General features: G+C 41.0%; 1 protein-coding gene across 1 annotated transcript in view; it reads left to right on the top strand.

The window, feature by feature from the left end:
• The window catches only part of LOC139749104 (uncharacterized), a 593,058-nt gene that overhangs the window by 526,684 nt on the left and 41,265 nt on the right, over positions 1-25,109 (top strand). The window contains 2 exon segments of the mRNA XM_071662669.1: positions 7,893-8,079; positions 21,012-21,107. Of these exon segments, the coding sequence (XP_071518770.1) occupies positions 8,002-8,079; positions 21,012-21,107 (174 nt within the window). The 5' untranslated portion in view covers positions 7,893-8,001.

The following is a 25,109-nucleotide window of genomic DNA, read 5'->3' as shown; positions in this document are numbered from 1 at the left end:
TACAGACGACAAGGAAATGGCCACCGTACTAAATCATTCCTTTAACTTCGTACTCACAATTGGCGAAACATCTCGAATACCGCAATGAATGAAAACGCTTCAAGGATCTGATGAAGAAAAGTTGAAAATCAGAGAAACAAAGAGCTCTGAAGTACTTAAATACCTGGATCAATTGAATCTGAGCAAATCCATCAGCCCAGATAACTTTGTCTCAAGATTTTTAAAAGAGGTCAGGAGACAGCTGATATACACCATAACACAAATATTCAACAAGTGTCTATCGGATGGTCAAGTGCCAACTGACTGGAAACTATCAAATGTTACTCCTGTATATATAAAAAGGAGACAAAAAAGTATGCCTTGAACTAGCGCCCAAGCAGCCTTACGTTTGTGTTGGATAAAACGATGGAAAAAATTGATTCGTGATAAAATTATCACGTTTCTAAATCACAAAATTATATCGGAGAACCAACATGGTTTCTGCTATAGAGATCCTGCATGACGAATTTACTAGAATTTTTTAATGTTATCCATAGGAACTGGGACAAAAAAGTACAGTCTGATGTAGTATATTTAGATAGCCTAAAGGCTTTCGATAAAGGAGCTCAAAAGAGACTTCTACATAAACTCACAAACGCACGGACTCGGTGAAGAACTCTGTACGTGCATGGATCAGAGACTGGCTTACCGGAATAAAGCAGACGTTATGTAGTATTAAATGGCCAAGCCTCAGACAGGCTAATCGTAACGAGTGGTGTACCACAGGGGTAGGTGCTAGTCCTAATTCTTTTCAAAATATACACTAATGGCCTAGAACTCGGTCTCATATCTAAGATCTCTAAATCTGCTGACGATGCTTAACTAGGAGATAAAGCTGTAAACAGGCGGGACTGCGAAATGATTCAAAGAGATCTTAAAACTTACTAGCAGAGTGGTAAGACAGATGGCAAATGAAGTTTAATGTAGACAAGTGTAAAGTTATGCACTTTGGAGACAAGAATATACGTTACGACTACAAACTATTCAGAAACTCTCCGACTCTCCGACTTAAGTAAATTAAGAATAGAACATGGAGTTGTCATTAACATCTAAGGTACACTAAACTGTCAAGCAGCAAGTAAAAAAAAAAAGGTAACCAAAGTTAAGTTCACAGTCAGGAACCAAGACTACAAGACACCAGAAACAATTCTCACACTTTATAATTCTCTAGTAAGACCACACCTTTAATATGCCGTCCAGTTATAGTCCCCAATCTATAAAAATGACGAGAAAAATTAGAGCAAGTACAAAGAAGCGTAAAAGAATTGATCTCATCTCTTACAAATCTGGCATACGAAAAGAGGCTAAAACGATTGTATCTCATCTCCCTTCGAAAACGTAGACTTCGCAGAAACTTAATCCAAGTGTTCAAAATTCCGAACAAGTTCGATAAAGTAAATCACGAAACATCTTTTCGAAATACAAGAAAATATGGTTACCAGGGTAAATGATATAAAACTCAAAGCTAAAAGATGTAGTACGGACGTGGGAAACAGCTTCTTTTACTACAGATGTATTGAGCACTGTATTAAGTTACCGTGAATGCTAAGACCATAAATTCCTTCAAAAGTCGTTTACAAAAAAATATTTTATAAATTCAGGTAGACTCTGAGAAAAACGCCAGAAACAAACTGTACAAACGACAGCGGTAACGGGGACACTAGAAAGCTAAAGTGCAGAAGCAGGGAGTCGGTGATAGCTTAAGAAACTGCGGAGTGGAATTACATCTTCTCGTCAAGTTAAACTCCTTTGTTTGTTTGTTTTTACCAGACAGCCCAGTCGTGGGCCAATCAGGCCTCCTGTTGTCTGTATTTCTCTTGCAAACTCGTATCAAACTGGTGACCTCCCGAAGTGACGAACAGAGGTCAGACACGTTCATACAGTCAAGCTTCCATGCTAATCCCTGTCGTCATATCCAGTCTCCGTTCCCCTCACACCCTTCCCCACCCTGCTGCATCCCTCACATGCCTCTCTACCGTCTTGTCTTCTTCACAGGTTCAAGCAACATTAGCTTTAAAGGATGTCGTAACGAATGACTTTTTTCTCAACTGCCTCGCCTCGTCCCTTCGCTTGTCTTGCTTGGTGTCTATTGCTATAATATCAGCAGTCACTCCTTTGGCACTGTTATCTATTCTAGGTTCAGCTGGTACTGTCTTCAACCATGAGTCTAACCTTCTTGGATCAGACTCTAGCAGTTTACAACCACCACCACTTACCCCGTAGACGCTCCTCACCTGACCAGAAGTCTGGTCACACCCCTGCCCATAAGCACTGGATATCCAGCGGACGCTAAGAAAGGACTCCTGTAGGACATTGTCCCCTCTTGTTTTCTGAAGCATATTGAGCTACAGGATCTACGACCACATCTCCGCAGCACAAAGCACAAACGGCAACCTCCTAGTAACTCAGGACCGCGGCAATATCCTTTCCCTTCTGCAGAAGCTCCCACGAGACCTGATACCCACGCAACTGTCCCGTAGAAACCCACGCCTCACCTTCTACACCTGAACCATTGCCATGGAAACCCCACCTACCCCAGGTGCAGCAGCCTGCCCTGAGCTATATCACCTCTGCGCTTAATAAAGCAATGTGTTTCCCTCCCTCAGCCCCGACCAGCTATATAAAAACTGGGACACTTGATAATTAATCAGTGCACCTGCAAAAAGGCACAATGATACATACGATTCCTGAGCGTGATGTAAGGGGCCCTTTCGCACGAAGGCACGACCCTTGAGCATGGTGGTACGACCCTGAACACGACGGCACGACCCCTGAGCGTGAATGTTCCGGCCCTTGAACACGACGGCACTAACCTTGAGGGTGACGGCACGACCCTTGGGCACGATGATGTGACCCTTCAACACCTAAATACGATTCTTGAGTATGATGACCTGACCTTATAGGGGTCAAGTCACAGATTATGTCATCATACTAAGAGGTCGTTCCGTCGTTGTCACCAGGTCATGAGCTAATGGAGCCAATGCCTCCAGTCCATAGTTCTTATACCTCATAACTTTGATGAATAGTGGTTGACCGAGATTCTTCAGTCAATTTCATTTTCATTCAACGTTTTCTATTCACTCATAATTCACAATCAATCTTTGTTTTTTTATCCAGTCACAGTTCACATTCAACTATCTATTTTTGTTTTGTTTTGCTGGCAAAAATTATAATTCATTACTTTCAATATGTGATCAGAACCGAATCATTTATTGAATAACAGTCATTCCAATTTCCATTCCATAGTAAACAGATTATAGATAACACTGGCGGAGGAAGCAGAAAGCGCTATGCAACAGCAGTAACAGCATGGAGTACGTACCTAGCGCTGTGCAACAGCAAAAACAGCATGGAGTATGTACCTATCGCTGTGAAGCAATAACAGCATGGAGTACGTACCTAACGCTGTGAAGCAGCAGTAACAACCTGGTGTACGTACCTAGCGTTGTGAAACAATAGTAACATGTTTGTACGTACCTATCTCGATGAAGCATCAATAATAAAACATACAAAGCAGATAGCTATAGTGTTGTGAAGGTTCACAAACAACAACACCTCTAGTAAACTGAAGTAGAGGGAGGAACAGGAATATACACACAGCCAGTGTCTGTGGAGCAAGTAACAGCACAGGTGGAACGGGTCACAAACGCTGTGCAGCAAGCAAAACAGCAGAGGTGAAACAGCCACCCAGCACTGTGAAGTCTTATAAACACCAATGGAAAATGTATCGAAGTGTAGACATGACGACCAGTGGCATGTTATGTGTGTGGGAATGAATGATGTATAGATTGGGGAAGATACACAAATGTAATGGACCCACCCGTGGTGTAGCGGGCAGCGCTCCTCACCCGTGACGCATTCCCGGGTCGCCCAAGGTCGAGCGCATAGGTTCGGATCTTCCTGGTTGTGGCAGTCGGTTCACAGTCAACCCGGCTGTTCATCTACCCTTTGGGGTTGGTGAGTGAAATGTGTGCCTGGCTCACGCTAGGGTATATACAGGACCATAGCCTAGCGGTAGCGTTCCCGCCCTGTTGCACAGGGGTCCCGGGTTCGATCCTGGCTGTTGGAGGTTTGTATGTTCTATGAAGGTGCGCGTTCCTACGCACTTTGTTCGTATATATATATATATATATATATGTATATATATATATATATATATATATATATATATATATATATATATATATATATATCTTTTTCTTTCTTTTAAGCTATTCGCCATTTCCCGCGTTAGCGAGGTAGCGTTAAGAACAGAGGATGGGCCTTTTTTGGAATATCCTCACCTGGCCCCACTCTGTTCCTTCTTTTGGGAAATTAAAAAAAAAAAACGAGAGGGGAGGATTTCCAGCCCCTCGCTCCCTCCCCTTTTAGTCGCCTTCTACGACACGCAGGGAATACGTGGGAAGCATTCTTAATCCCCTATCCCCAGGGATAAAATATATATATTTTTTTTTTTTTTTATACTATTCGCCATTTCCCGCATTAGCGAGGTAGCGTTAAGAACAGAGGACTGGGCCTTTGAGGGAATATCCTCATATGGCCCCCTTCTCTGTTCCTTCTTTTGGAAAATTTAAAAAAAAAAAAAAAAAATAAAAAAAAAATAAAAAAAAAATAAAAATATATATATATATATATATATATATATATATATATATATATATATATATATATATATATATATACACAGCGTTAATTAATGTATGTGGAGAGAAATTCTTAACGTATATTGAGTCACCTTCAGATTATGTTACAATTGTTGACTTTATTTTAGTATATTCTTAGATGATTCCCTTCGATCGTTACCCTGCACGAGAGAGAGAGAGAGAGAGAGAGAGAGAGAGAGAGAGAGAGAGAGAGAGAGAGAGAGAGAGAGAGAGAGAGAGAGTGCATGGTAAAGACAGCTACGACTCACCCGGAACCCCGCACAGCCATTCAGGAAACCAAGAACTCAGCCCCCGGGGGAAAAAGCAAAATACAAAAGAGCCAAATCATCAATGCTTAACCCCAGGAGGACTTCCTTACCATCTCCACAACTACAGTGTTATGCTCAGCACAGGATCCCATCCCAGAAGGTCCAAGAAGACCAGGGTAACACCACCACCAAAACCAGGAATGAGAGAAACAGACCCGAGGACCTCCCTACCTACTTACCTACATACCTCCCTACCTACCTACCTACCTACCTACATACATACCTCCCTACCTCCCTACATACCTCCCTACCTACCTACCTACATACCTCCCTACCTACCTACCTACCTACCTACCTACCTCCCTACATACATCCCTACCTACCTCCCTACATACCTCCCTACATACCTCCCTACCTACCTACCTACCTACTAGAACTCCCAGGGAAACGTTTTTAAAGGAATTATAACCCTTACGTCATGAAACACCTGGGAAAAAAAATACCCCTTATAACCTTAATCACTATGGCTTCCGGAGGGGCAATAGCATCGACTCAACGCTCACGATGGCGACAGGAAAAAAAAACTTATTCTTTCCAGAGGACAAGGAATATCAATGGTACAGTTATACAAGGAAACATAAGCAAAGCCTTTGAGAAAAAGTGTGGGGAAAATATAACCTCCAATATAAGTCACAACAACTAGGCTTGAGATCACACACACACACACACACACATCACTGTGTAACTTCCTGGATCAACGTTGACACACGGTATAAATCATCAACTTTGCAACGGTGACCAAACTCGCTCTAGTGAGCGGGGTCCCTCTGGGCACCGTCCTCTGCTCCCTCAGGGCACCGTCCTCTGCTCCCTCAGGTCAGCGTCCTCTGCTCCCTCAGGGCACCGTCCTCTGCTCCCTCAGGGCAGCGTCCTCTGCTCCCTCAGGGCACCGTCCTCTGCCATCATTTTTCAAAGCCTACACAGCTGACATCCCCCACCAGCTGACAACCGACACAGCTGACATCCCCCTACCAGCTGGCAACTTACACAGCTGACATCCCCCTACCAGCTGGCAACCTACACAGCTGATATCCCCCCATCAGCTGGCAACCTAGACAGCTGACATCCCCCCCACCAGCTGGTGTCATGAGCACTGGACATCTTTTATACCAATGACATCTCTCGACGCCTCTCGAAGAGAAGTCACCAACACCTCACTTGCAGAGCACACTCGTTTCCAGAGCACACTCGTTCCCAGAGCACACTCGTTCCCAGAGCACACTAGTTTCCAGAGCACACTCGTATCCAGAGCACACTCGTTCCCAGAGCACACTCGTTTCCAGAGCACACTCGTTTCGTACCGTCAGAGACAAACCAGATTAAACAAATTCGAAAAGGACAGGAAGATAAATGAAACATGAAGAAATTTACTATACTAACGCTAGGAAGAATATAACCCAACGATATAACCACAGAAGGTAACAGTATAACCCAACGATATAACCACAGAAGGTAACAGTATAACCCAACGATATAACCACAGAAGGTAACAGTATAACCCAACGATATAACCACAGAAGGTAACAGTATAACTCAACGATATAACCACAGAAGGTAACAGTATAACCCAACGATATAACCACAGAAGGTAACAGTATAAGACACAAGAAGAGGTGCAGAACCCTGCTGGGTCACACACTAACATCGAGAGGTATGATAACACATCATATCAACATGAGATCCACACGTGGAAAGACGGCACAGACCACACTGTACCGAGTCTGTCATCTTCCACAGAACCAAAACTCACACCTGGTCAAGACCTTTATAACCCCTGGCCTCACCTACTCACCAATACCAGCGTTCCTCACACTCCTACGTCACCCACGCTGCAGTTACAGAGCATACAAAATAAGACTCGTCATTTCGTCACACATGAAACATAACCTTACATTGAAAACACCGTTGAACAGCCAGAACGAATCAAGAGATTAAACCAGCTGGTTCATACCGAAGACAAGCAGTCCCAGAAGGTATGTGTGAGAGACTTGAAGACAACGATGATACAAACTACAGACCAACCCGAGATGTGGACCACATGGAACACCCTTGGTTCCCTCACACCACTCACGGAGGCTCCACTCATCATCCATCCATGTACACAACAATGAACCATGTTGACCTTAGCTTAGTAAACCTCCTGCAGAAAACCCAAGACACAACAGGAATACATACATACCCAACCCCCCAGTCTGCCGGGGGTGTATAAGGCATCAAAAACACGCTTCCACACAATCCCCCACACGCATCAAAACACTTACGTTATAACACCTGTACACACTTCAAGTTGTGTCTTCCACTTCAAACTATCCCTTCCCCTGTCCTTCTCAAACCATACCATTAAAAAGAGGGAGACCAACAATACTTGGCATACAAAGATAACACAACGCCCGTTTACCCATGTCTATGCAAATCTTCTGACAACATGAGGATAAATATTCCTATTTCTAATCTAGTTGGATGAGGTAAGGATAGAGCAGTATAAGGAAGCTCTCTCCCCGTTCTCCACTCCCTCCGCCAACAACAACCGGCAGGAAAGAGAGTGGACTGAGAACCTTTCATCTGTGAAGTAAGCCTGCATGAAATGTATCAGGAGAGAACGAAAAGGGGAAAATTCCACCATAAACTCTCCCTGCACCACCCGACCCTCTGCTGCACAACAGTATGTTCTCTGTGTCGGGAATGAGAAAGAGGGAATTAATGTATATGTATATCATTTCTTGTATTCATTTAACAGATACCTAAATGAGAGAGAGAGAGAGAGAGAGAGAGAGAGAGAGAGAGAGAGAGAGAGAGAGAGAGAGAGAGAGAGAGAGAGAGAAGAGAGAGAGAGAGAGAGAGAGACCCATCACCACTAACCCTGACCTTTCCTCTCCCTCAGCGTGGGCGTAAGTGGAGCGGCGGCGGGCGTGGAGGGCGGGCGTGTGGGCGTGGCGGTGGGCGGGCGTGCGTCATGAGGGCGGCGCCCACAGCCCGTCCTGAGCCCGGCCATGGCCTCCAGTACCCGACACGGCCCTGACCCGGGGCCAGCCCTCATCCGCATCAGCCCGACGCGGATACACACACAGGTACCGTGTTCACATTGCCCAGCCCGTGTGCAGGTGGTGGGCCAGCCTGCATCCACACACGGGTATCTGACCTGCCTTATTCATACGGGTATACCAACACATCCACACAAGGGTATCTGACCTGCCTTATTCATACGGGTATACCAACACATCCACACAAGAGTAATTGACTTGCCTTTACCTTCAGGTGGGTGCAGACAAATCCACACTCGGGTATCTGACCTGCCTTATTCATATGGGTATACAAACACATCCACACAAGGGTAATTGACTTGCCTTACCTTCAGGTGGGTACAGACACATCCACACGCGGGTATCTGACCTGCCTATCTTCAGGTGGGTACAGACACATCCATACACAAGTAGCTAACTCTACATGCTTCGTGTACGTGTGGGTACAGGCATATCCACACATGGGTATCAGAAGTATAGCATCTGCAGGCTGGTCCCAGTGCTATCATATCCAAACATGGGTACCAACACATACAAAGACCCACACGTGGGTACGTGAATTACCTTAATGTATCCTTTGTTGTGGGTACGAAAGATCATATCCACGCACGAGTTTCGAAACACATCCACACGTGGGCATCATAGCTTTGTTTCTCTGAATAAAACCATCGGGTTGCTGAATCCACACGTGGGTACCAGACCTATAACACCCACATCCGGAATACATGGATACTTAACCCACATACAGGCACTGGAAGTACTCAGTGTACATAATATCCACACGCTATTACCAGATCAAACACCTTTCTGGATCACCGAAGTTAACATCCACACCCGGGAAACATTTGATGTCACTCCCCTTAACATGGCAGTAGAACGATAACATCCACATGCAGGAAGTGGAACATCCATTTGTGGAGTTGAAAAAAAAAAATCACATCGACATACAAGTACGTGAATGACTTCATCCGAACGTGGAGACTGAGGTAATCATAATTGCAGGAGTCTGCTCACTATGTCCAGCATTAGATGATATATATAGTTCTACAGGCGCTTGAATTCTCTCATCTATACACGATGTTTCAAACACATCCACACACACACACACACACACACACACACGAGCGGTATCACTCACACTCGGGAAAGAGAACTAACAGAGCCAAATGTGGTTAGTACAGCTGCATTCCAGTAATTCTACAATATCCGCACGAAGATAGATCAACTATATGACACAGGCAGATACCACATCCAACACATCCACACTAGAGATAACACGAGTGCCACATCCACACCGACACCCACACTCGTGCAACCATGTTTGTCTACCATATCCACAACAACGGAAAGTGGATGTGGCTAAATGTGATCATCCCATCCCATCCCATCCAGAGTCTTAATATCCACATGAGGGATACCAAAATTATCTAGAACCATTACATCCACATGAAATTACCCACATCACTGCATCCACCAATTTGAACTATAATATCCACCCTGGGGTACCTTCACTATCATACTCATATGCGGGTACTAAACCCATCACACCCATTCTGGGTCATCAGAACTACCACACGCACGTGCGGGTACTCGAGGAACTTGGCAAGGTGGATATCCTAACTATCACGCGTTTGGGAAGGTTGTAATAATCATCAGTCAAATGTGACACTATAATCAATGAGACAGAGGTCAGCGGGTGCTGTGGTATCATGGATCATCCCGCGACCAGAGGTGGGTCACAAGTTAGGTTAAAGTACGGTTACTGTAACAGACAAGCTCTGTAACCAGCAATAAAAGTATTAGTTTCGAAATAGGAGGGTTACTGAGCAAGGGGCACACCTGGGTTAACAAAGCACACGTTAAAAAAAAAATGTGTATTTACATGCAAGTGCAGGACCAGATATATATATATATATATATATATATATATATATATATATATATATATATATATATATATATATATATATCATCCCTGGGGATAGGGGAGAAAGAATACTTCCCACGTATTCCCTGAGTGTCGTAGAAGGCGACTAAAAGGGAAGGGAGCGGGGGGGCTGGAAATCCTCCCCTCTTGTTTTTTTTTTCCCAAAGAAGGAACAGAGAAGGGGGCCAGATGGAGATATTCCCTCAAAGGCCCAGTCCTCTGTTCTTAACGCTACCTCGCTAACGCGGGAAATGGCGAACAGTATGAAAGAAAGATATATATTTATATATATATATATATATATATATATATATATATATATATATATATATATATATATATATATATATACTCATCATTACAAAAGTATACGACTCAACACAAGATTCCTGGGTTTAAGGCGCCTGTGGACGTACACACATCCTCCTCCTCCTCATTAGCAACACACGCACTAAAATGTTCGAACAATGACGCCGTGAAACACAAGAGAAATTAATGGCATCAGCTGCATACACAACCCGAATCCCACAGAGAACACTGCTGGAAATGAAGATGGTCTCCTGGTACTTTACGTCTAACGTAAGGTTGTGAGCATAATAAGAACCAGTACAATGGCATTCACATGGAACATTTAAGTATTTACTATAGGCACACAGCACATTATGACTACTCATTGTGGAGGTATCTGTCACAAAGCACTTGGCACATTAATCTCCTAATAACAATAACAGTGCAAGTGTGATTAGGTGTAACACTTGGTTACTGTTACAATAGTTCTGGCTTAAGATGTTACTATCGTAGTGATGGACACTAATTCATCCATGTGGGGGATGATCGTAAGCCTCGCTCACACCAAGACATGGTGACATTACTCAACGTGTGGACCCCAACCGTAGTAGATACTAAAACACGTCCCGTCCTCGCTCTCTGTTGTGATGGCTTCCCTGGAAGACTAAGCTTCGCTGGGCGTAGCTTGTATACTGGTCGTCTTATCTGTGGAGTACACGGTTTGTGGTGATTGGAGACAAAAGCTCTAGTCAGCCGCCAGTACTTTGTGTATAGAGGCTCTTAGCTCTGAATGTATCCTAACGACGTGATCGATTGAGGCCCTAACCACCTTGCTGCTGAGATGGCCGTGCGTGGCGTGCTGTTGTGTTGTGAGCGTCGGAGGGTTAAACACGACCCGTGCTGGGGATAGGCACCTGGGACCGATCTCACACTGCAGGAGCACTGGGAAGTGATTAATCCAGTATAGCACTGTAGATGACTGCTGTAGCCTGTGGAAAGCGTAGGATATTTACTAGATTTGTAGCTAGGCGCTGATGGATCCAAACTTGAACGCTGTGGCCAAGCGTTGCACGGTACTGCATGGTAGTGCCATGAAGCCAACACAGCGAGCTCTGGCTGACTCTTTGGGGTTTAGGCTTATCAAATGCCAAGGTCATTAAAAGCCATCAACGTACATCCACCAACAGAAAAATGTTTAATACCTTCGGGTATTGCAGATAATTCCATGAACACACATACTCTCACTATGCACGCGTCCTGTGTATCTCTGGTGGAGATATTGAGACTGGACACCCCACATTACGCAAATAGCTCAGTCTGTCTCTAAAAAAAACTGGGAGTCCTGTATAGATGTGGAAATTTCTTCTCCTGTGAACAGTTGTTCCGTTTATACAAGTGGTTGATCCGTCCTTGTATGGAGCACTGCTCTCACATCTGGGGTGGTAGTTCTAGCTCTGTATCCTTACTTGATAGAGTCGAACGCAGGCTGACTTATAAGTTCTTCCAGGCTAACTTCAAAACTTGACGCGCTTGCCTTAAGCGGCAGTGTTGGTTCACTTTCCTTCCCTTTCAAGCTGGCTGCTTGTGTGTCCCCCACCACTAGCTACACCATGCAATACTCAGCAAGCTGCTGCGTCACATGATTACTGTGTGGACGTTAGCAACTCAAGGATGGGCCGTTTCGTTAACTATTTCCCTTCACTACACCTCGAAACTTTGGAACTCCCTCTCCTCTCATGTCTCTCCTAATAACTTCGACCTGGCACATTTCAAAAGACGGGTTGTCCACTTCCTCCAAAATTCGTAAATACTTTCCCTTGTCTCTTCTTTTTCCGTTTCAGTAACATAACTATATAACATTTAAGGACCGGCTTTATGTGGACTTCTGTCAGCGACTGGAGCCTCCATTATATATATACATATTTCTTTTTCTTTCAAACTATTCGCCATTTCCCGCGTTAGCGAGGTAGCGTTAAGAACAGAGGACTGGACCTTTGAGGGAATATCCTCACCTGGCCCCCTTCTCTGTTCCTTCTTCTGGAAAATTAAAAAAAAATGAGAGGGGAGGATTTCCAGCCACCCGCTCCCTCCCCTTTTAGTCGCCTTCTACGACATGCAAGGAATGCATGGGAAGTATTCTTTCTCCCCTATCCTCAGGGATATCTTAAAATCTAAAGAAACAAAATCTATCTGAACATTAAACAGATCTGCATTAAAAAAGCCTTAAAACATATGACACAAATATAGTTGTTATCTCATTACAGAAGTGATAAAAAGCTTTCTAATATGCTTAAAATGATCCTGAAATAAATATTTCATGAGTTACAATCATGATGGCTTAATATTTCATTCTTCTACTTTCATTTCTATGTAATAATTCATACATACTTCAGCATAAAAGGGAAAAATCTCTGAAGAACCTGAATAAAGATATTCACTACAGGAATGGTTTTCTGATTCAGCATATCTAGTGATGCCCTTCATTCACAAATCCAGACCTGTGTTCATTTACCAAGATGAAGCCCCTGAGTAATATAAATAAATAATGCCCATCTCATCCACTTTCTCTTACTTTTTAAGAAACTAAAAAAACTTGACTGCAATGCAATGGTAATAATGACTTCTGCTGGCAGACCTTTAGTGAACATTGTCTTTACTATCTCAACATTCACAAGAATAAAATTTTAGGTAACCATTAGTCACAAAGGGTTTATTCAACTCATTTTACCTAACCCAGAGGTAAGAAACTGACCTCCAACAACCAACTTTCAGTTGTCAAAGGAATATTTTGTATATTTCTAAAAATGGCAGCATCAGTGAGAAAACTGATATATATATATATATATATATATATATATATATATATATATATATATATATATATATATATATATATATACATATATGTATATATATATATATATATATATATATATATATATATATATATATATATATATATATATATATATATATGCTGGAACCAATCAGTTTTCAGTGTTTGGACGGAAGTTGCTCGTTCGTGGATGTCTATAAGCTTAAACCAACATACCAGTGCTACCATTCACAGTAGAGTAGGTACCCATGTTGGGTCAAACCAAACACAAGTAAACACTAGGTTAACAACCATTCGCTTGCGTACATACCGAGTTACAGGTGCATGTAGGAAACTGGCAATCACGAACGCGTCAAAGAACAAAAAGTTTACTTTAGCAAATATAACGGGAAAAAAAAATAAATCCTTCCCCTTGTATTGTCGCAGGGTAATAGTTATGATAAAGGTAACAGTAGGAAAGGTGATGGAAGAAAAAACTGTTGGAAGGTAAAAACTGTTGGAAGGTAAAGTCGACAGATAATAGTGTATGGTGTCGACAGATAATCTAATGTCGGGGCGTAACAGTGTGAAGTAATAATGATGAAAGATCTGAATGAAGGAGGTTAATAAATATAAATACCTGAAAGAGACAGACAAAAACAAGGGAATGTTACTCGAAGGATGAGTTTAAACGTATCAAAACTTTACAAAATGAAATGGGTCAGCGGCTCTACGTGATAAATCGTTTTACTTTTTCACATATGCGAACATGGAGGCTGATGATTCAAAACAGAGCAAGAATCAGCTTAAAGAGGTATTGAAGTATGATCAAAGACATCACCTAAAAACTGCATTGCATTACGGTAAAAGAAAAAAGAAAAAAAAATCAAGCAGGAGGTTGATAGACGTAAATCGATGATGATTTCTGAACAGAGACTCGACAATATTTCAACTAATACTAAATGTTATGAGAAGAAAGAAATGCTGATTTGTAAACTACTTTGAGGGTTTACGTAGACAAGCCAAATGGAGTCTGATATAGAGAAATAAAATTGATATATTTACAACATAAGGGACGACCAGTAATGAATACGTTCAACCGGAGTGGTGTAGCCACTGGTTCGAGAGAGGCGATGATATTACTAAAATACAATATATCATAGTTTGTGAGTGACGCAGAAAGGCTGTGGTGAAATCATAATCGCGGTCCAGAAGGAAAATTCAATCAGATAAATTTCTGCTTCTTGCAACGCACTTAAAACAAAGGTATGTTGTCCAACTTAATACACTTGAACGTATGTGTGTATACAAGTATTTCCACAGGGTACATAAGTTTTCCCTAGACATCACACAATTATCCCAACTCTGCCGGTACAAAGATATTGACTTTAATTTGGTGTCAGAAATGAAGGCCAATATATGACGTAATTTCATCAAAAATGTCTTCAAACTGAACATCACCAGTGTTAACTGTTCCAAACCTGTTAACACCTATAGTAAGTTTGTTTACATTGGATTTATCGTCACAAAACCATCACTGGCCAGGAAGCCATTCTGTTAAGTCCTCTGAGCACGATGGTACGACCCCTTAGCACAATGGTACGACCCCTGAGTACGAAGGTACGCCTTAGCACGACAGTTCGACCCCTGAGCACGACTGTATGACCCCTCACCACAACACCACGAGTCCTGGGAGGAGAAGGTTATCTATCACACAAGTCGCACTCAAGCGGTTGAAATAAAAAGCATTTCAAGTGGCGACAACTCCACCACAGATGGAACCGCTCAGGAAATGCCAACACTTTCTTATCTCCAAGAGCGAACAAAAATTACCTCCAAAACGTAATCTTAAAAAAAAGGGGGGGTGAGGATTTCACCTCAGAATGACATTAATTTCCACACATTTCGATCCTATGGTTAAATCAATTTAGCCCACGATCAGGAAGGACAATCCTGCCCAGTCTAGAGAGAACTCAATCGGTGTCACACAGTGGAAAGTTGTTGTTACGGACTTTATCACATCAACGCCTGAAATACCCAGCGAACACTGGTCGTAGCTCTAATTACCGTACCATTCATAGCTAATCGACAGTACAAAAATCTGTTCTCAAGACACGGTCTTCTGTGATAGTAGAGAATCAGACAAAATCAATGATTTCAAAAATATTTTGTGCTCGCATCCATACGGTATGTCAACAACAGGAAGGCTTACGCTGATGCAAAACTATTGCGCGTGATCTTAAGACGATAGTATCATACTCTCTCTCTCTCTCTCTCTCTCTCTCTCTCTCTCTCTCTCTCTCTCTCTCTCTCTCTCTCTCTCTCTCTCTCTCTCTCTCTCGTTGGAGGAAGATAATGACGTCGCGTGTAATAACCATAAATTAGGGAGAGATATGAAATCGTCTCCTGGCGGAACCCTGACACACATAGAAAACGTGACTAGAAGAGTGAACAACTGTACGATAATGAAAAATTATGAGTGTAAGAGATTTACATTATCAACTAATATTCGTCTCTACCAACAATCAGCAAAGCAGTAGAGATTTCAGCCAATACTATAGAAAGTAGTCAGTCGCGGAGCAAATACAACACAGATACACACACACATACACACACACACACACACACACACACACACACACACACACACACACACACATAACATATATATATATATATATATATATATATATATATATATATATATATATATAATTTTTTTTTTTTTTTTTGCCGCTGTCTCCCGCGTTTGCGAGGTAGCGCAAGGAAACAGACGAAAGAAATGGCCCAACCCACCCCCATACACATGTATATACATACGTCCACACACGCAAATATACATACCTACACAGCTTTCCATGGTTTACCCCAGACGCTTCACATTCCCTGATTCAATCCACTGACAGCACGTCAACCCCGGTATACCACATCGATCCAATTCACTCTATTCCTTGCCCTACTTTCACCCTCCTGCATGTTCAGGCCCCGATCACACAAAATCTCTTTCACTCCATCTTTCCACCTCCAATTTGGTCTCCCACTTCTCGTTCCCTCCACCTCCGACACATATATCCTCTTGGTCAATCTTTCCTCACTCATTCTCTCCATGTGCCCAAACCATTTCAAAACACCCTCTTCTGCTCTCTCAACCACGCTCTGTTTATTTCCACACATCTCTCTTACCCTTACGTTACTTACTCGATCAAACCACCTCACACCACACATTGTCCTCAAACATCTCATTTCCAGCACATCCATCCTCCTGCGCACAACTCTATCCATAGCCCACGCCTCGCAACCATACAACATTGTTGGAACCACTATTCCTTCAAACATACCCATTTTTGCTTTCCGAGATAATGTTCTCGACTTCCACACATTCTTCAAGGCTCCCAGGATTTTCGCCCCCTCCCCCACCCTATGATCCACTTCCGCTTCCATGGTTCCATCCGCTGCCAGATCCACTACCAGATATCTAAAACACTTTACTTCCTCCAGTTTTTCTCCATTCAAACTTACCTCCCAATTGACTTGACCCTCAACCCTACTGTACCTAATAACCTTGCTCTTATTCACATTTACTCTTAACTTTCTTCTTTCACACACTTTACCAAACTCAGTCACCAGTTTCTGCAGTTTCTCACATGAATCAGCCACCAGCGCTGTATCATCAGCGAACAACAACTTACTCACTTCCCAAGCTCTCTCATCCCCAACAGACTTCATACTTGCCCCTCTTTCCAAAACTCTTGCATTCACCTCCCTAACAACCCCATCCATAAACAAATTAAACAACCATGGAGACATCACACACCCCTGCCGCAAACCTACATTCACTGAGAACCAATCACTTTCCTCTCTTCCTACACGTACACGTGCCTTACATCCTCGATAAAAACTTTTCACTGCTTCTAACAACTTGCCTCCCACACCATATATTCTTAATACCTTCCACAGAGCATCTCTATCAACTCTATCATATGCCTTCTCCAGATCCATAAATGCTACATACAAATCCATTTGCTTTTCTAAGTATTTCTCACATACATTCTTCAAAGCAAACACCTGATCCACACATCCTCTACCACTTCTGAAACCACACTGCTCTTCCCCAATCTGATGCTCTGTACATGCCTTCACCCTCTCAATCAATACCCTCCCATATAATTTACCAGGAATACTCAACAAACTTATACCTCTGTAATTTGAGCACTCACTCTTATCCCCTTTGCCTTTGAACAATGGCACTATGCAAGCATTCCGCCAATCCTCAGGCATCTCACCATGAGTCATACATACATTAAATAACCTTACCAACCAGTCAACAATACAGTCACCCCCTTTTTTAATAAATTCCACTGCAATACCATCCAAACCTGCTGCCTTGCCGGCTTTCATCTTCCGCAAAGCTTTTACTACCTCTTCTCTGTTTACCAACTCATTTTCCCTAATCCTCTCACTTTGCACACCACCTCGACCAAAACACCCTATATCTGCCACTCTATCATCAAACACATTCAACAAACCTTCAAAATACTCACTCCATCTCCTTCTCACATCACCACTACTTGTTATCACCTCCCCATTTGCGCCCTTCACTGAAGTTCCCATTTGCTCCCTTGTCTTACGCACTTTATTTACCTCCTTCCAGAACATCTTTTTATTCTCCCTGAAATTTAATGATACTCTCTCACCCCAACCCTCATTTGGCCTCTTTTTCACCTCTTGCACCTTTCTCTTGACCTCCTGTCTCTTTCTTTTATACATCTCCCACTCAATTGCATTTTTTCCCTGCAAAAATCGTCCAAATGCATCTCTCTTCTCTTTCACTAATAATCTTACTTCTTCATCCCACCACTCACTACCCTTTCTAATCAACCCACCTCCCACTCTTCTCATGCCACAAGCATCTTTTGCGCAATCCATCACTGATTCCCTAAATACATCCCATTCCTCCCCCACTCCCCTGACTTCCATTGTTCTCACCTTTTTCCATTCTGTACTCAGTCTCTCCTGGTACTTCCTCACACAAGTCTCCTTCCCAAGCTCACTTACTCTCACCACCCTCTTCACCCCAACATTCACTCTTCTTTTCTGAAAACCCATACAAATCTTCACCTTAGCCTCCACAAGATAATGATCAGACATCCCTCCAGTTGCACCTCTCAGCACATTAACATCCAAAAGTCTCTCTTTCGCGCGCCTGTCAATTAACACGTAATCCAATAACGCTCTCTGGCCATCTCTCCTACTTACATACGTATACTTATGTATATCTCGCTTTTTAAACCAGGTATTCCCAATCACCAGTCCTTTTTCAGCACATAAATCTACAAGCTCTTCACCATTTCCATTTACAACACTGAACACCCCATGTATACCAATTATTCCCTCAACTGCCACATTATTCACCTTTGCATTCAAATCCCCCATCACTATAACCCGGTCTCGTGCATCAAAACCACTAACACACTCATTCAGCTGCTCCCAAAACGCTTGCCTCTCATGATCTTTCTTCTCATGCCCAGGTGCATATGCACCAATAATCACCCATCTCTCTCCATCTACTTTCAGTTTTACCCATATTAATCGAGAATTTACTTTCTTACATTCTATCATATATATATATATATATATATATATATATATATATATATATATATATATATATATATATATATATATATGATACCTTTAGCATAAAATAAGATCCAACATTCGATACCATTCAAGAAGGAACACATCAGCTTCAATGAAGTAAGCTTAGGTTTCGCTTTGTTAATCTTAGAGCAAGAGTCATAACACTGACGTAATTTAAAGTAATAATGTACAGGAATATACATTAAGCGATTTCATGACAATGGCTGCATTAGGTTGCTTAACCTTATGCAAACATGGTAGATTCCATATACTGGTACATTCCTTATTAAATCTCATGAACTAAAAAAAAATAACTGCTTATAATTCTTGGAGTAATGTTTGGATGTCAAAACGCGGGTCTTCGACCACTATCGATTACTGACCTAAGATCACCAGGTTATGTGCGACGTAGGAGAGAGAAGCTAACATGTGCAGACCCAGTCCCACTGCCAGTTGAGGACAACAATTTTCAACATACTGACATAAGGGTTCAAGGTATATATACCATCAAGCATTAATCAGAATGAAAGCATATAAAATGGCTGGTCCTGATACAATCCATGCCAGAATAACAAAGGCAGCTAAAGAAGAGATATTCAAACCCTTGAGGATTGAAAGTCTGCTAACGTAATGCCCACATTCATAAAAGGTATCAAGTTCCTCCCTGGATGGCATTGCCTAAGTAGCTTCACATTTGGTAAACATCTGTTGACTATCCTTACAGACAAGACTATAAATACTGTCGAACATTATCGCCTCACGAACGAACCTCATATTTTTAATGAAATTACACCTTATGTGTCAAAGTTACTTGATTCCTAATGACTGCTATTGCAAATGTTATGGAAATTGTGTCATGTGGTACAGATGGCTTTATACTTCAGTGTTTAGAAAATAAGCTGACTAGTCATAAATGAAAGATAAAAATAATGAATAACAACCCCCCCCCCCCCCCATGAACACACGTAACGAGTAGCGTGGCGCAGGGATCAGTCAGTATTGGAACCGGGTGTCTTCTTTCTCATATACATTAATGACACTAATAACGAGGACGTATTGCAAGCTAAGAAAAAAATAGACTGGTTTCTCTCGGAGTAAATGTATTTCAATATCGAGAAAAGCGAAAATTTACATATTAGCAGTAAACAAGAACTCAAGCTATAAAAACTATAAAAGGTGATTGACAAAAGAAGACATTCGTCTGATGACCTTGTAAGTAAACTACGTCAAATCAATCAAAAAGGCAATATACTTAGTCTTCCTAGGCTACACAGGTAAGACACTGGAATGATTAAAGTCAAGGTATCAAATTAAATTTTTCCTAGGCTTCATAAGCAAGTCATACGAATTATGAAAGTCTAAGTATCGAATTAATCTCTTGGGATTCAGAAGCAAGACAATCGAATTATGAAAGTCTAAGTATCGAATTAAACTCTTGGGATTCAGAAGCAAGACAATCGAATTATGAAAGTCTTAAGTATCGAATGACAACAGCAAAGGCTTCAATTATGGAAATTAACTCTCGAAATGAATGTTCTAATCTTCACTGGCATGAGATTCGAATCATGAGTCTGATATGTTATTGGTTCATATGTGTTCGTATGATTACTCCCATTACAGATATAACACATCACCCGCGAACACTGTTTTAAAGCTCCACAATTCTACCTGAGCTAAGCGTCAAAGATCAATGGCATAAAAGCCTTGAAATTGTACTCTGGCTACTTCTCACAGTTGTAGAGGTAGATGGAACACAAATCACAGCCTCGCTATCATTTAGACCATTTAGCACTACAGATACCTAGTAGAGCGACAAGGACTTCGAATTATTACATGTAACCCCAGATGTAAATAGCTATACGCCCGTGGTGAAGTTAACGCTTACTTGCCAGCAAAACATCACTCGAGCGATAAATGCTTGTTACGCCCTGGTACAATTGTGGTTTGTCTCTAACAATCAGTCACGGTGAGCCTCTTCGTTCAATTATCTTAACTATATCAAGTATCGTTATCAGGTCTTTAATCGAAATTGAAAAACAATTTCGAAATGCTCCGAATGAGGATCCGGATTCACGATAGAACCGTAATCCTACATTATGATCCACCAACATTGGTCTGTTACATTGTTTACAAATACATGTACGAAAGATCCCCTCTTTCTAGGACACTAAGGACACAACAAACACTTACCTTGTTTACATGATAAACACTAACATTATTGTTTGCAAGAGTAATCAGTGACAAAATATACCATGTTTCAAACTTACCTCAACGGAGTGTTGATCCAGTGTGACCTCTGACCTCCAACAGGTGACGCAGACCGTGCGGTATCGGCCCGTCAGGTCACTCCTGTTCCTGGGTCTTCTTGTTATCGTCTCTCTCTTCGTCCTCTTCACTCTCTCACAGGTAAGGCTTAAGGAGTGTCTGTTGTCATGTGTAATGATGTCATTACAGGTCAATTCACAGGTCAGTGCCACTACAGACCAGGTGATTTTAGATGATTTCAAAGATCACACATCACCACTGGTACCAGCAGGTAAACGTTATCGAAGGTCACTCATCATTATGGACACTTGTGGTCAAACCATCTCAAATCAGTGACCTTAAAGGTCAGTTGCACCACACATCACGTGACATCACAGGTTGGCAACAGAAGGTAACAGCCATAACAGATGCTCGACGTAGAAATCGGCTTAGATGTGATAATTCAACCTTACATCACATGCCTACTGTTCTTAGGCCCTAGACTACTAGGTTCCACATAAAACATTTTCATAGCATATCAGTATTATAGTTTTCATACACTTGAAACATTTTCAACATATATCAGTTATAATTTTCATTCACTTAAAACATTTTCAAAGCATATTAGTGTTATAATTTTCATTCACATGAAACATTTTCAAAGTATATCAAGAGTTCTAATTTTCAAAATATATCGTGTTTTAACCACCAATAAATCGTAAGAAGCACTAACACTTGGTATTCCCTTTAATTGTATCAACAATTGTTATTGTTTATGAGGTAAGACTAAAGAAAACCCATGCCTTTTTATTTCTCCTCATTGTCTCCATAAAAACTAGCCAAAGTTATGTAGTGTTTCTTAAGAAGACGACTATGGTGAGTAATATGGCATGTTTGGCAAACCAGTGTGGTCTGTTGGGAGGAAAATCGTGGTTATAATATCACATCTCGAAAGAGTTAACTTCAGTAACTACTGAACACTGAAACTACCGTTGTGATATGGTACGACGGCAAGTGTTTCCTTCAGTATCACCATCTTCAACGAACACACGACAGATAGACTGTTATAAGTTCCTCAGCACAGAATACCTGCAATTGTACACTTAAAAGTTATTCCAGTTTTGAGCAAGGCGGGGGAACATCAACACATCACACACCACAACCTTAGACACACTGTCTAGGATCGCTGGATTTTCGGTTCTGTTTAGGAATTTCCCACACACTTTCACTGTCTAATCTCAGGTTGATTTCAAGCATTATAAATGCAATGCTATATATTCATAAGCTAATATTTACTATTCATAACTAAGAGAAGAAATACATTGCAATATACGCAGGAAAAATTCACGGCATTACCGTGAAAGAAAACGGTATCACAATAATGTTATGGGTAATTAAAATAAAATGGCACTTTGTCTTATCCTTCCGGTTGAAATATATATTTTTCAATACATCGATCGCAATCAATTTAAAAGAATTAAAAGATTTCTAATAAGAAAGTTTTAATTTTGTCTACGGGCAGAGAAACATTAAACAAGACAATTTACAGTACATCCAATATGTTATGTCCGTATTGCTCTTGTGCCGATGGCCCGTATTGCTCATGTAATGATGTCCTGTAATTCTGTATTGCTCCTGTAATAATGTTACGTAACTCTGTATTGCTCCGGTAATAATGTTACATAACTCTGTATTGCTCCTGTGATAATGTTACGTAACTCTGTATTGCTCCTGTAATAATGTTACGTAACTCTGTATTGCTCCTGTAATAATGTTACGTAACTCTGTATTGCTCCTGTGATAATGTTACGTAACTCTGTATTGCTCCTGTAATGATGCCCCTTAAGTATTGCTCCTGTAATAATGCTACGTAACTCTGTATTGCTCCTGTAATGATGCCCCTTAACTCTGTATTACTCTTGCAATGATACATATTAACTGTATTTCCCCTGAAATTATCCCAAATAAGTATATTACTCCTGTAATGATGCTCCATAGCTATTTTTCCAGTAATGATAAATCGTGTCTGTATTTCCCCTGTACTAATCTGTAATAGCTGTATTGCTCCTATAATCATGCCCCATAACTTTGTATTGCTACTGCAGTGATGCTCCATAACACTGAATGATTACTGTAATGATGCTACATAACACTGAATGATTACTGTAATAATGTTCCATAACAGTGAATGATTACTGTAATGATGTTCCATAACACTGAATGATTACTGTAATGATGTTCCATAACAGTGAATGATTACTGTAATAATGTTCCATAACACTGAATGATTACTGTAATGATGTTCCATAACACTGACTGATTACTGTAATGATGTTCCATAACAGTGAATGATTACTGTAATAATGTTCCATAACAGTGAATGATTACTGTAATGATGTTCCATAACAGTGAATGATTACTGTAATGATGTTCCATAACACTGAATGATTACTGTAATGATGTTTCATAACAGTGAATGATTACGTAATGTAATGATGTTCCATAACAGTGAATGATTACTGTAATGATGTTCCATAACAGTGAATGATTACTGTAATGATGTTCCATAACAGTGAATGATTACTGTAATAATGTTCCATAACAGTGAATGATTACTGTAATGATGTTCCATAACAGTGAATGATTACTGTAATGATGTTCCATAACAGTGAATGATTACGTAATGTAATGATGTTCCATAACACTGAATGATTACTGTAATGATGTTCCATAACACTGAATGATTACTGTAATGATGTTCCATAACAGTGAATGATTAATGTAATGATGTTCCATAACACTGAATGATCACTGTAATGATGCTCCATAACACTGAATGATCACTGTAATGATGTTCCATAACAGTGAATGATTACTGTAATGATGTTCCATAACACTGAATGATTACTGTAATGATGTTCCATAACAGTGAATGATTACTGTAATGATGTTCCATAACACTGAATGATTACTGTAATGATGTTCCATAACAGTGAATGATTACTGTAATGATGTTCCATAACACTGAATGATTAATGTAATGATGTTCCATAACAGTGAATGATTACTGTAATGATGTTCCATAACAGTGAATGATTACTGTAATGATGTTCCATAACACTGAATGATTACTGTAATGATGTTCCATAACGGTGAATGATTACTGTAATGATGTTCCATAACACTGAATGATTACTGTAATGATGCTCCATAACAGTGAATGATTACTGTAATGATGCTCCATAACAGCTGAATGATTACTGTAATGATGTTCCATAACAGTGAATGATTACTGTAATGATGCTTCGTAATTGTAATGACCCTGTTAAAGTGCCTAATAACTCTACTGCTCTTGTAATGATGCCCAGTAACAGTATTGCTCACATGATTATGCTCCTTAACTCTGTCTTGCTCCTGTACTGATGACTGGTAAGTCTGTATTACCTTTGTAATGATGTTCCGCTACTACTGATCCTGTAATGATGCTACTTAACTATATATTGCTCATGTGGAAAGTGGAGGTAAAGTGAAAAACAACAAAATCCTCATTGCTATTTCTAAGACCCCGGAGCACATAGTACTGCTCCCGTAATGTGTCAGTAATCACCAATTTGTACTTTATGGGGAAGGAGTTTCACATTCGTAGGAGCCCATTTCTTGAATATATTCTATCATAAAGCTCCCCAAAAATATCATGTCATTTATCAGAGTACTTTATGTTAATTTACGCAATATGGTTAATGCAACATCACAGCTAAAAACAGCTGCATTAAAAGGAAGCTGCGATATATCTAGTATATCTAAATCTTGTTTGAATATAAAGCTATATAATCTTGGTCTTTTGAGCATATCCACGCTAGAATCTATGTAAGAGTGACATAGAAAAGTCTGAATCTTTTAAGGTCTCCAGCTGTATACGTACGATTTTACTGCAGCTGGATTCGAAAGGTGTACTTGTATGACGTCGCTTTATCGGTACACAGAGATGTTTTAGGCCAACCATAATGAGGACTGGGAAGAAGGTATAATGTTACGTTTATGGTTGAGGGTCAAGTCAATTGGGGGGTGAGTTTGAATGAAGAAAAACTGGAGGAAGGAAAGTGTTTTAGATATCTGGGTGTGGATTTGGCAGCGAATGGAACCATGGAAGCGGGAGTGAATCAT

This window comes from Panulirus ornatus, chromosome 1, assembly GCF_036320965.1.
Source record: "Panulirus ornatus isolate Po-2019 chromosome 1, ASM3632096v1, whole genome shotgun sequence".
In the NCBI taxonomy this organism is placed as follows: Eukaryota; Metazoa; Arthropoda; class Malacostraca; order Decapoda; family Palinuridae; genus Panulirus; species Panulirus ornatus.
This window is presented reverse-complemented; position numbering and strand designations above follow the sequence as displayed.